Below are 13,641 nucleotides of genomic sequence, written 5' to 3' on the forward strand. Positions count from 1 at the left end.
TAATATTACTATTATTATTAATATTATTATTATTATTATCATTAAAACTTATTATTATTATTATTAAAAATTATTATTATTAAAACTTATTATTATTATTAATATTATTGTTTTTATTATATTATTATTATTAATATTATTATAGTTATTATTAATATTAATATTATTATTATAACTATTATTATTATTATTAATATTATTATTATGAATAAAACTTATTATTATTATTAAAACTTATTATTATTATTATTATCAATAAAACTTATTATTATTATTAAAACTTATTATTATTATTATTATTATTATAAATATTAGTTTATTATTTACCGTATATAAAATAAAAAAATAATAATTTCAAATCCTTAAAATACTTCAATAAGCCCGTCTGGTGTGATTTCTGTAGGGCTTACAAGAATCTCAATACTAACTGGGCTTGCAATAAGCCCGTCTGGTGTGATTTCTTTTGCGCTTACAAGAATCTCAATACTAACTGGGCTTGCAATAAGCCCGTCTGGTAGTGTTTTGTGTTATATATTCATTAATTTCAAATTGTAAAGATATTTTTATTTATTAATTTATTTATTTTCATAATAATTTTTTATAAGCGTAATGGACGATAAATTAACAATAAGAATCCCGTGTTTCGTTTCCCCGAAAAGGCTAATAATGGCTTTCAGTTATTATTTTTGGCGAAGAAGAATTTTGCAACCTTGTAATCTACGAGCGTATTATTTCAGTGCAAAGCAAAAGAAATTATTTTTCTCCAACTTATCAGAGTTTTCTTCTTCTTCGTCGCATCTTCTTCTTCTTGACGATTACGAATCAAATAATGATACCAAACCCAACCAAACCTTCGATCCCCAGTCGTTTTTTGCCTCAGCTATCGAAAGGGCCGTAAACATTAGGTACTTAAACAAAACTCATTCTCAGTTATTTAAATGGGGATTGCAAGAAGATGGTTTTTTAATTACAAAGCTAATTATCGGATTCTGCGACGTCGGTGAAGTTCATTATGCCCGCCAACTGTTCGATGAATTTCCTGACCCATACCTTCACTTATGGAACGCTATCATTCGAGGTTACTCTAAGCATTATATGTTTACTGATGCTATTTCCATTTACGGGAGGATGCAGTTTTTGTCGGTAAGCCCGGATTGCTTCACTCTTCCTCCTCTTCTCAAAGCTTGCAGTGGACTGCCGTCGCTTCAACTGGGTCAAATTGTGCACGCACACATTTTCAGACACGGTTTTGAATCGGACGTGTTTGTTCAAAATGGACTCGTTTCATTATACACCAAATGTCAGCGAATCAAATTAGCTAGAATTGTTTTTGATGGCTTACTTAATCATAAGACAATAGTTTCCTGGACATCAATGATTTCAGGGTATGCCCAAAATGATCAACCTTTAGACGCAGTTAAAATCTTCCATGAAATGCGACGAATGGATGTTGTAAATCCAGATCACGTCACTCTCGTTAGTGTTCTAAGGGCGTACGCAGATTTAGAAGACTTGGAAAACGGAAAATCTCTCCATGGATTCGTGATCAAGACTGGTTTTGAATTTGAATTGGATTTGAAAATCGGCCTCACAGCCATGTATGCAAAATGCGGGCAGGTTATGACAGCGAAATCACTCTTTGATCAAGTTGAGTTACCTAATGTCATACTTTGGAACGCCATGATTTCGGGTTTCGCAAAAAACAGTTATCCGGAAGAAGCCATGAAATACTTCAAGAGAATGATCATCACTTCCACCATACCCGATTCAATCACGGTAAGATCAGCAATCTTAGCTTGTTCTCAAATGGGTTCGCTGGAGCAAGCGAGATGGATCGATAACTACGTTATGAAATTGTATAAAGACGACATCTTTGTTCGAACAGGTCTTATAGACATGTACGCAAAATGCGGAAATGTAGAATTAGCTCGTAACGTATTTAACTCCACAATCGAAAAAGACGTAGTGGTGTGGACCGCTATGATAGTAGGTTATGGACTGCACGGATACGGAAAAGAAGCTATCGACCTTTTCCAAACCATGAAACGAGTTGGGGTCAGGGCTAACGACGTGACCTTCATTGGCCTTCTAACTGCATGTAACCACGCCGGTTTAGTAAATGAAGGATGGCGTTTTTTCCACTCGATGAAAGAAGAATTTGGAATCGAACCTCGCCACCAGCATTACGCTTGCGTAGTGGATATCCTGGGTCGGGCTGGGTTTTTGGATAAAGCTTACGAATTTATATCGAAAATGCCGATTGAACCGGGGGTTTCAGTTTGGGGGGCGCTTTTGAGTGGGTGTAAGATATATAGGTATGTAGAATTGGGGGAATATGCTGCTGAAAAGCTTTTTGCTATTGATCCTGTGAATACAGGACATTATGTGCAGTTATCGAATCTTTATGCTTCGGCTAGAATGTGGAATGGGGTTGGGAAGATTAGGGTTTTGATGAAGGAGATGGGATTGGAGAAGGATGTTGGGTATAGTATGATTGAAATTGGTGGAAAGCTTCATGCTTTTCGGATGGGTGATAAAACGCATCCCAAAGTGAAGGAGATTTATAAGAAGCTTGACTTCTTGGAAAGGAGGTTAATAGAGGCTGAATTTTGTCTGTTTGTTGTAAACTAGCAAAAAAAAATATTGTATTTTTAATGTTTTATTTTTTAAGAGCACAAGTGTTAAATTAAAAGAGGGTAGCACATCATCAAATCAATACAAATCAAATTTTATATGCATACAAAATTCATTAAAGTGTGTCTGCTTAGTAAATAATATTAAAGGTGGATTTGTATATTTATTAAAGGTTGTAATGGTCAATATATAGTCCAACATGATTTTATATATTATTCAAAGTTGGGGCGGTCAATATCAAAATTCATATGATACATGATATAGAAAAATAATTTGATTTGCATTTGTAATGGGTGACGTGTTAAATGATAATAACTTTCTTGTTATAACGACTAACTTAAACTTTTCAATTATGAACTAAACTAAAATGTAGGTGGGTACATTTTCTAACCCTAATTTGTAGTGTACCCAATTAGTCATGGGTTTTGACTTTTGAGGTTTTAACACTATTTAAAAATGTTGAACAAAAAAAATTGAACAAGAAAATGGAAGAGTAAGTAAGAGTGAAAGCTTGAAATTTACTTTTTAAATTTTAAAAATATTTTAAATAATTCATAAATATTTTAATTTAAAATATTATTATATAACAAAAAAGTGTTTATATTATTTAAAAATATATATAAAAATATTGAAGTAATTTAACATCTTTTATTTAAGTTAGTGTAATGGATTTAGTTAGATAGCAAAATGAGAATTTAGCCAAACTAAAAATCAATTATCAGAAAGTTACAACATAAAAGTGAATAATTCAGTCATGGGTACTGAAAATGAAACAGTAATTAAAAGGATAAATAAGTGATTGAGGAATCAGTTAGTAGAATGAAGACCTTTGGGTTCCATTTTCTTGATGATGATGAAGAAGGGCATCCTCTAACCAGACTTGCGAGTCCTCCATGAGGTCTGGGCTGAGCCGGAACATGAGGACGCAAAACTCCTTCTGGGTCAGAGCTCCATCCCCGTCAAGATCGCCTTCTCTGATCATGCTCATCAGTTGTTCATCTCCCAAATCCTGCAAACCAAGCAGAGCAGAGTTCTTCTTCAAGCTCTCAAAGGTGATCACTTTTTCCTCCTTGTCCATCAACAATCTGAACCCATTACACAGCTCCCTTATCAGACCATCTCCTCCCAATTTACTGGCCATCACAGGAAGCAGATCCTCGAACTCTACTCCGGCCGCCACCTTTGCCCTGTTGGATTCCATCGATCAGATTCAGAGATAAAAAAGTTTTAATTTTTTGTTAGAAAGAAGAGAAAGCTGATCATTCTTAATTGGTTGGCTGTAGTCGTAGACTGACTCTAATAGTACGTACTACTGAGCCAAGAGCATTATAGCTTGGCCAAGCATTCTCTTCTTCTTGTGGGGGTGGGGGGATATTATCGTCATTTACATAGTTTTGAGTTTTGTCCTCTATTATTGACTCTTCTACAGCCAATAGCCTACATTGCTTTGCTTGGGTCATCAGTTTCATATCTTCAAATGTTGACATTTTATTTCTTTTATTATGTTTAATTTAATAATAATCATTTATTTTTCATAATACATTCAACTACTATGTTAAAAAAAAAGTTATAATATGTAACCATATTCATTTGATTACTTAAGTAAATAAATAAGTGTAAACGCAGCCCATGAATAAACCGGTAGCAAACAAACAAAATTACAAAAGAAAAAAAAGTTGAAATGTCTTTCTCTCTCTTTTTTTCCATTTATTTTTAAAGATTGCTACTTGACTTAGAATAGATCTCTATCTCAGAATAAATGGTCATGATACATCTTAGGTCAAGATAAATAAATTTAAAAATATATATATATATATAATTTTATAACTAGTTGATTTAAAAATTTATCTAAAAATATATTATTAAAATTGTAAGTAAATGAGAGACTTAATGAACCATGCATATTTATCACTAATAAAAAGAATGTTTCTAATCATCGTGCTCTCATTTACTAATGGCATCTATCTATCTATTTAGGTATCTTACAACACAAAATCAAAATTAATGAATATTTTGTTTCTTCAAATCAACAAAACTAATCTCATTTATGATGTTTTTGTAGACCAGTTCTTGAATACGACAGTGGCAGTCGATGGATGGATGGATCTGGCTTAACATTAAATACTACTCCCAGAAATTCTTCAACGCTCCTCAGGCTCAGAGTTTCTATTCAATATATAGCTTCCCTACCCGAGCCTTTGAAACATCCGGAGAGCATAATGCGCAAAGGAGGAGAAACAGTAATCCCCAAAAGAAAAAGATCAGCCAGCCAGCAGATGCAATTCATCACAATTCATCATAATTTCTTATTTGTAATAATAATCAAGAAACCTGGTCATGCGTCGAATCCACCACTACTCCCCCTTGTGAAATCTCACTGAGCAGACCAGATGCAATATGCTCGCCAACATCAACAACATCAACCGGGGGTGTCAGCTCTAACCGATCTTCATTTCTTGTGTAAGAAATTGTAGTGTCAGCAGAGATGAAGCAGTTGGAAGTGGTTTCTGCAACCAATGAAATTCCATAACCAGGGGATCTGTCATAATATATAGTTAATTATCAAACCCTACATTAATACAAACCAATAAGGAAACATAAGTCATTAATTTCCAGATTGTGCTCCAGCTTTATGATCTGTAGTAAATATGTGAACATCTGGAAGCAATTACGGTTGAAAATTCCTCGAGCTGCATGTATCATTGTATTCTCAAACTGTTGCTGAGAAACTAGCTAGTTCCCCTAATCCTCTTCACCAATATCCCTTCATCTGTCCAGCTTACTGCATTGGCAAGGTGGTTGATCTTTTGATTCTTTTGAATTGTTTGTAATCCCTACAAAATAAAGTGCATCAGCAAAACATAACAGATCTACTTAGTAATGGAGAATAACACAATCCAACCTTTGATCCTTATGGAAAGAGGCTTCTTCCCAAACAACGCAAGGCAAGAACGAGTAGTGGCTCCAAGAAATAACCAATAATGGACCGGCCAAGACCACAATCATGCATGTACAAGGTGTTTCCCACCCATCACAATACCAGGCTTGTACTTTAGTTTCGTCCCTATACATACATATATATAATCATTCGTTTTAATCTTTTTATGTATATTCTCATGATGTGCATATTGCAAATAGCTAGATATAGTGATTAAAGCTAGCTTGGGGTTACCAGTTTCATTGATTTCAACAACACAAATCATCGCAGATCTTCTCAAGGAGACGTAAAAAAGAGACTTCATGGCCTGGGGACGGAGGCCAGGAAGGAAAGGAGTCTTCCGCACGTATGTCTTCTATAAAGACATAAGTAGAAGAAAGTCATGTTGATAAAAGGAGACGTTGCCTCCTAAGGCATTTGCTTCCTTATGTACGCCATCTAATTGTCTATTCTGAACTACTCTGCTCTCCCCCTGCAACAGAAATTTATCCGATTGGTTCTTAAACAAACAAAAGATGATTCAAAAGTCAAATAAATAAATAAATAAATAAATAAATAAATAAAAGACTTGATCGGCTTCAGCAGTGTTTAATTAAATATTCCAAGAAATAGTAGTAATTAGGAGCATCAAGTAAATGAATAAACATATTCATCTCCCTCTTGTCTTGTCTCTTGCTAAAATTTTCAAAAGAAAGAAAATTGGGACGAAGCAAAGGTGGATCCGCTGGATTCAAGGTAGTGGTGGCCTGGAAACTGGGTGGGCTAGCTGCTGCTGCTGCTGGGGGTTTGAACAATAACCATTTAAATATTTATATATATTAAAATCTGAGCTAACCTTTAAAATATTAAGATTTTAATATTTTAAAAGAAAATAACTTATATACTAAGTAAACTTTTACAATTTTATATATATATTAATATGATTTTATAAATTGATAAATAATTTTAATTTTACTAATTTATATTTGGTGTGCTATTATAAATATAATTTTTTATAGTTTAATTGACTTATTATTATTATTTTGTAATTAAGTTTATATTTAAATAGATATGAATTTTAAATGGTTATTGTATAAAATATTTAGTTATATATATAAATAATAATATATAACTAATATTTTTTAAATTAAAATTTAACTTTTATTAATTATAACTTACCCCTTTTAAAAATGTTAATATCATATCTAACTTGATTTTGGACACAACCTGAAAAATTTGGAATAGGACTTTAAATTTGAGTTGTATTAAATTTGAAAATAAAAAAAAAATGATCGAGAAAATATCTGAGAAATTGAAAGACAATGGGCGACTTCAGAGGGTCCCACCGTGGGGTGTTGTGGACTGAATTTGAACCACAAGAATGATTTTTGCTTTTCTCTCATCCCACCTCAACTCTACATCTGGCTCTCATTCCATCTTCTTTTTTTTTTTTTAATAATTCATCTGAAATCACGGTTTTATCCCCTCTACACATAAGATACTGACTTGGTATTTTCGTGATATAACTGAAAAGAGGGGTGGTTTCCATTCGACGACACACAACAACTTCATCTTTCTCTCTCTCTATTAAATTCCTCTTCATGCGTAATAAACAACAACAACAACAGGGCCAGGAGAGAGAGAGAAGGTTCGAATCTGCAGTTGAAAATGAGCAAGTGTGAGCTTTGCAAGGAAACTGCCACAATACATTGTGATTCCGATGAGGCGATGCTTTGTTGGAATTGCGACGCTACGGTTCACTCCGCCAATTTTCTGGTCGCCAGACATTTGAGGAATTTACTATGTCACGTCTGTCACTCGCCCACGCCGTGGAATGCTTCCGGTTCCAGCCTCAATCCAGGGATCTCCATCTGTACCAGATGCTTCACCGGATGTCATCCAACTAAGCTCAGAAGATTTCGCCTACAGAATGAGTATATAGACAAACTACCGATCCATGAAGAAGAAGAAGAAGATCATGAACTCATCACTACTACCACCGAAGACGAAGTACCTCCTCCTCCTCCTCTAGAAGATTCTAGCAGCGAAGGATCATCTAAAAGATTCCGGAATAGCGATCGAGCAGATCACAATTCGTTGAAACGAATGAGAGTAAATAATCCAGATCTCAAATCAGATGTATGAAATCTCCCTCATACATGTTCTATTTCTTCATAATTGAATTGCTTACGGTTAATCGTGGTTTTGATTATCTTCCGTTATTCTCTTGTGACAGGATGATGATGATGATGATTGTACCTCCTCTTGTTTAAGAGGATTCAATGAGTTTTCTTCCAGAGCGTTGAAACTTCAAAGAGTGGAGACATATAAAGAAGGCTCTAAATCAAGAGAAACATCTATTGAAGAACAACAAAAAGAGTTGAAGATTGCTCCTGATCATGATGATGATGATCAAGCGCCGGTGACCAATGACGGCGGTTTCTGGAAGCGTAGGAGGAACGGTGGAACCGTAGATCTAATAGATTCTTCTTCTTGTTAATTAGGCATTTTTATTTTATTTTATTTTTCAGTTTAAGACTTAGTCGTCGTGGTCTGATGATCTATTATTGAACTCGTTTTAAGTACGGCGGTGATATATTTAGTTTTTATATATATAAATTATAAAATTAAGGAGAAATGTAGAATTTTCAATTTGAAATGATTATGATATTGGGAAACAGCTGATGATGAGAATAATGTGGGTTTGCCGTGGTTGGTTGATTATTCTAGACTCATTGATGTTTTTAAATTATTAAAATAAATGAATAATTAAAAATTCAGGTCACAAGTTGTTCCATTTGTTAATGTTTATAAATCATTCTTTTTGACCAAACGTGAGAATAATAATAATTGTTATATAACAAATGATGTGGTTATATTTTGTGCCACGTTTAGACGTTAGAGGCTGCTTACGTCGCTTCAAGCTTTCAACTCCCAGTTTCCATAAATATCTGATTGTGTGGCCCAGTTTCTATATATATTGAAAACTATATAAATATTTGTTAATTAAAGTATTATTGTAGTAGTTAGGATATTTTAAATAGATTAATAAATATGGTTGAGTTGAGGAGGACTAAGTATAAAGAACGGTACTTTAAAAATAAAAAATAAATGAAGATGGAGGATGATGGATGCATCATCATCATCAATTATTTAAATTGTTTTCATTAGAAAATAATAATGCATGCAACTGTGTGGGGAGCAGCTGCTTTGATAATTTACAGCCACATTTATTTTTATAATTCGTGGCCGACGATCACATCAATTAAACAACTGTAACAACCAATCACAAACGTAGAACCACAAACATCACATTTGAATATATGCATGCCATTTATTATTTTAATCAATTAAAACAGAAGAAGAGATAGGACATAATAGAAGTTTATTTTTTTATATTTTTTTTATTGTCATTGGAAGAAGACAACAATTATAAGCCGCACACGTTTTTTAATGATTTTTTTTCTAGAAACAGGAAACCTAACAGAATTATTTATTTTATAATAATATAAATATTAATATATATAATATTAAAATATATGTTTATATAACTTTATGAAAGATTTTTTTTTTTTAAAATAATATGTATAACAGTGTCCGGTGAGTATTCTTGAAAACCGAACGAGGCAGGTATAGCAGTAAAAATAGAATGAGACGGAGAGACTGCCCTCTCATTTTCATCCCTATACTATACGGGAGCATTCTAAAAAATATGGCCTTCCCAAAAAATAGAGACTTATCCATGGAGTAATTTGTGGGGGCAAAATTGTATCTTTTGTTATTTCACATTTGTTTTTCCGCTTATTACAAGCTCTAATTAGTTCAGTCCACTTACAATAATTTCAAGAATTTTTGAGATATTTTATTATTAGATGTATTTTCATATATAGGACATAAATGAAGTTTATTTTTATATATTTTTTGTTGTCATTGGTGGAGCACTACAAAAAAAAGTTTGATTAGCGACGAATAACTATCTACGCATAGTTAAAGACGAAAATACGCAACGGTTTGATCCATGAAAAACAACAAAATTTGCAAATATTAATGAGTAAAGAAAAAAAATGTCTGCAAAAAAACAAAGATATTTACCCAAATTAATTAATACTAAATTTTGAATAAATTTTTTGACAAAACATATATTTTTTTTAATTAGTCAAAAAAAATAATAGAAAATATGTAAAATGTTTGTATTAAGGAGAAAATGTATTTATAATATTAATTTCTTTTGAAATATATTTTATTCTAAATCAGTTTTAAAAATATTAAAAATATGGAGTCAATTAGCTAGTCTAAATAATGATTGATCAATAAAAAAAAATTAATCAAATATTTTGATACCTTAAATTTCATCTACACATTTAGGTTAGTATAAATAATAACGATAATATCTAACAAAATTATATATATATAATATAAAATCTCATTTAAACAATAAAATAAATAAAATATCATTATTTTAAATTAATTTTTTATATACAGAGTTTAAACTAATTAATTTAATAAATTATATATAAAAATTAATTTATAAATAATATAATATCGATCGAGACAAAATTTATAGATAATACTGAGTCGTAAAAAAAATCCATAAGGTATTACTAGCAAAATCCAAAGGTAATATGGGTAGTCAGACAAATTGTGGAACTTCAAATGGTGAGCTCGACGATGATGAAAAAATCGGGAATCAGATAGTTTAAGGTCACGGTCAATCAGATGAAAATTGAACAAGGATCGGAAATTTTTTTATGTCAATTGAGGTGAAATGGAAAGGATCTACAAGCTAGCTAGGCCAGGTTTAGATATTCGGTTTGTTCCATTAAATTTCAACCGTTCATCGCAGCGGAAGAAAATCTCGACTGCCTGCCGAGGTGGCACTAAAGAAAGACGAATCAATGAATGATCATCGAGTAGGACGATAAATTCGAGAACGATTGCATATTATATATGGTAGTGATTGAGCTGTATGAAGACAATAAGTTTACACATGACTTCTAGAGGATACCTAAGTTGGTATTAATAGCCACTTAAATCCTATTATTTAGGGTTTATAAAATATGTTTTAGATTCAATGATTTTGTGATTTTAATTTCATGTATTCGTAATAATTGAATATTGAATAAACTATTTTGTTTTATGTTTATTTTGAATGCATTTAGTTTTACATTATTTTGTTTAAAGATAATATAAAAAATAAATAGGAAGAAATGGAGAAGAATAGCAGGAGCTCTACAGGTAGAGGGTGCAACAACACACTTCCAAAGCTTTATTTATTATAATTACCTCTTTTCAATCAATTGTTATTCATTCCCAAACATATTCTAACTGAAATTTGATGCGTTTGTTAATAGGCGTCTGGAAAACGAATGAAAGAAGTTGCTTGCCCAACATCAACATGCACAGTTAATTTGCAGGTTGGTCATTTGAAATTTGCTTTGACAAATAATTAATGTAAAGTTGTATAAAATTGAATTTTGAGGTACAAGTTCCAGCTTCTTCTTCTGGTTCGGAAACCAACATCCATTTCTTCTTGTCAATTCATATTGATCGATCTTCATATTTCACCTGCCTTCCAGTTTGCTTGGAAAAAGAATGAGAGAATCTTGTTTTTTCTTTTTATTATTACTACTTACTTATTGAATAATTAAGGGTTATTACAATGTTTCTTCAGTTTCTCTATACTGTCATCATTATTATATTATTAAGGTCACTTTTTAGTTAATTTATTTTTGTGAGTGAGATAATTTTGTATTTGCATTAACAACACATCCAAATTATAATATATATATATAATTAAAAGAAGAAAGAACATGTTAAAACACAAATATAACTACTTACTGAACATTAACATTATAGTGTTAAATAACAACCATTCCTCAAAAAGGCAGGCAGAATATAGTATCACACCAAAAGAAACAAAATGAAGTAAGTTTCATGACTACATATAGTACTATCACACCAAAAGAAGAAATCAGCACATATGGTTACCAGAACATATGGTAATTAGATTTCCTTTTTCTGCAAAAGAGTGGATAAAAAAGAGAGGTTGTCTATTGTTGTTTTGCCTGCATGCTCTTCCATTTCTCCTTTAGATCCGAAGCCCTCCGACTTCTAAGAAATACAACACTCCCAAACTCTAGTAACTTCCTCCATGGTATATTCTTATCTTTTTTTGAGAATTTCTTAACCCCTATCTGCACCAGCAAACCATTATTTATCAAATTATCAATAAAAACAATATAACTATTTGTACCTTCAACATATATTTTTCTTCGGAACTCCAGCGAAATCTTTTACGGACTGATCTGAAACCACGAAAACCAAGAGAGGAAATTATATGATTATTACCAACACATACATAAGTCGGAAAATGCAGGAGAAGAAACTCACCGTTGTGGTTTAAAGTCACTTGAATTCGTAGTAGAGATCTTTCTTTGTTCCAGATTCAAATCACCGTCGTCGTCCTGTATTCTTTTGCGTGAAGAATCAGCTGAATTCTCCAACTGTGCCTCCTCTTTTATTACTAGAGGAATTATATTCTGTTCTTCTTTCTCCTGCTGCTGCTCATCAACAATTTTGCTATCTCTTTCAACTAATTGGTCATTCTTCAATTGACCTGCAATCTCATCTAGTCTTTCAGGTGCATTCTGCATCTGGAAATTGACAGTGGGAGAACTCCTTATAATAAAACACAATAAAGTCTTCTTTGTATCCTCAACCAGATCATTTGTTTCATCCTTCCTTATAAATGCTCGTCTGTATGTACAATTAGGACAGTAGAAATTATCCATGCCACCAATTGAAATACCGTCTGGCATGCATTCCTTATGAACAGCTATGGGGCAGAACGATTCACGACAGACAAACAATTGACCACCACCCTTGTCGCATTTGATACAAAGGTCTTTCTCCGACATGTTCTTTTCTAGATATTCTTCGGGAATGGCATGAGAACTACCACCTGGAGCCTCTGCTACAGCAACATAAACCATAAACCCATTTCTAAAAAAATCATAAACCCTAAACCCTACATGTCCTAACAATAATGTATAAGACCTAAACTTTATATATTAATCACATTGCTTACTGAGCAGAATATGCAGGGAGAGAAGAAGATGAATAAACAGCATATTGATCTTCTGAGGGAGGAAAGGAAGGACAAACAAATGCATATTGATCTTCTGAGGAAGGAGGAATTACCATTCATTTTGGCCGTCCACAGCGATCTAGGGTTACGATTCTTTCTTCAGCTAAGAGGAAGAAACTTATCTGTAATTATGAAATTTTGTTGTTTATAAAGAAGAAAATTTATTATTATTATTATTAATTCTTTTTTAACCGAATGTATTATTTTAGAAGTTTAAGCTATAAATATATGTTATAATAAAGTTGACTTGAGATTAATATATTATATTTTATCATAATAAAATGTTACTGAAATAAATGATAACTCTTATCAATGCACATTTAATATGTTAATTCAGGCGGTTAAGAAATTGAATTTTTGGTGATTTTGTATTTAATATGTTAATTCAGGCTGTTAAGAAATTGATTTTTGGTGATTTTGTTGTAAGTAAATGATCATTGCTAATTTGGAGATTAGTTTGATTTTGTATTATTTTAATAAGTATTTTAAAAATTATCTTTACACGAATACAAATATATACAAAATATTATTTATCTATAAATATTTTAAATAAAATTAATATTATTTAAATATAATTAATTTAAAATTAGTTTTAATTTGTAAAAATTAAATTAAATTTAAATTTAATGTTATCTTCTCGTGTGTTTTTCGACACTCACTTGAACCCTGAATTGACAATTGTGAATCAAAATTTAAGCTCTCAGTAAAATTAATTGTATTTATTATTATTTTTATTTTACTTTTGTAAGTATTTAAGTTTAAATAAACAAATTTATAAAATTGATTATATTTTTTTTATTGAATATGAATTTTGTATTGAATGAATATTTATTAATGATTAATTTAAGCAATTTAGTAACTTTAAAATTATATTGTAATTTCATGATAATTTTTGTAGCTAAGTTATTTTCATTAGTTAAAAAAATAATTTAAAGAAATCGAA

At 31.6% G+C, this 13,641-nt stretch overlaps 3 protein-coding genes and 1 pseudogene across 3 annotated transcripts; 2 read left to right on the forward strand and 2 right to left on the reverse strand.

Moving 5' to 3' along the window:
- The first annotated feature begins 609 nt into the window (after positions 1–609).
- LOC124939732 (pentatricopeptide repeat-containing protein At3g12770-like) lies at positions 610–2,644 on the forward strand. The gene has a single exon (XM_047480175.1). It carries the CDS (start codon positions 610–612, stop codon positions 2,629–2,631), a length of 2,022 nt encoding a protein of 673 aa, XP_047336131.1. The 3' UTR covers positions 2,632–2,644.
- Positions 2,645–3,411: 767 nt separating this feature from the next.
- Positions 3,412–3,902, reverse strand: LOC124939787 (calcium-binding protein KRP1-like). The gene has a single exon (XM_047480232.1). It carries the CDS (start codon positions 3,833–3,835, stop codon positions 3,446–3,448), a length of 390 nt encoding a protein of 129 aa, XP_047336188.1. The 5' UTR covers positions 3,836–3,902; the 3' UTR covers positions 3,412–3,445.
- Positions 3,903–4,675: 773 nt separating this feature from the next.
- LOC124939733 lies at positions 4,676–7,154 on the reverse strand (annotated as a pseudogene).
- LOC124940249 (zinc finger protein CONSTANS-like) lies at positions 7,030–8,093 on the forward strand. Its single transcript, XM_047480746.1, has 2 exons — positions 7,030–7,690; positions 7,788–8,093. The coding sequence occupies exons 1-2, from the start codon at positions 7,220–7,222 to the stop codon at positions 8,049–8,051; spliced, it is 735 nt and encodes a 244-aa protein (XP_047336702.1). The 5' UTR covers positions 7,030–7,219; the 3' UTR covers positions 8,052–8,093.
- Positions 8,094–13,641: the final 5,548 nt, after the last annotated feature.

The sequence above is a fragment of the Impatiens glandulifera genome, chromosome 5 (genome assembly GCF_907164915.1).
Source record: "Impatiens glandulifera chromosome 5, dImpGla2.1, whole genome shotgun sequence".
Taxonomy (NCBI): Eukaryota; Viridiplantae; Streptophyta; class Magnoliopsida; order Ericales; family Balsaminaceae; genus Impatiens; species Impatiens glandulifera.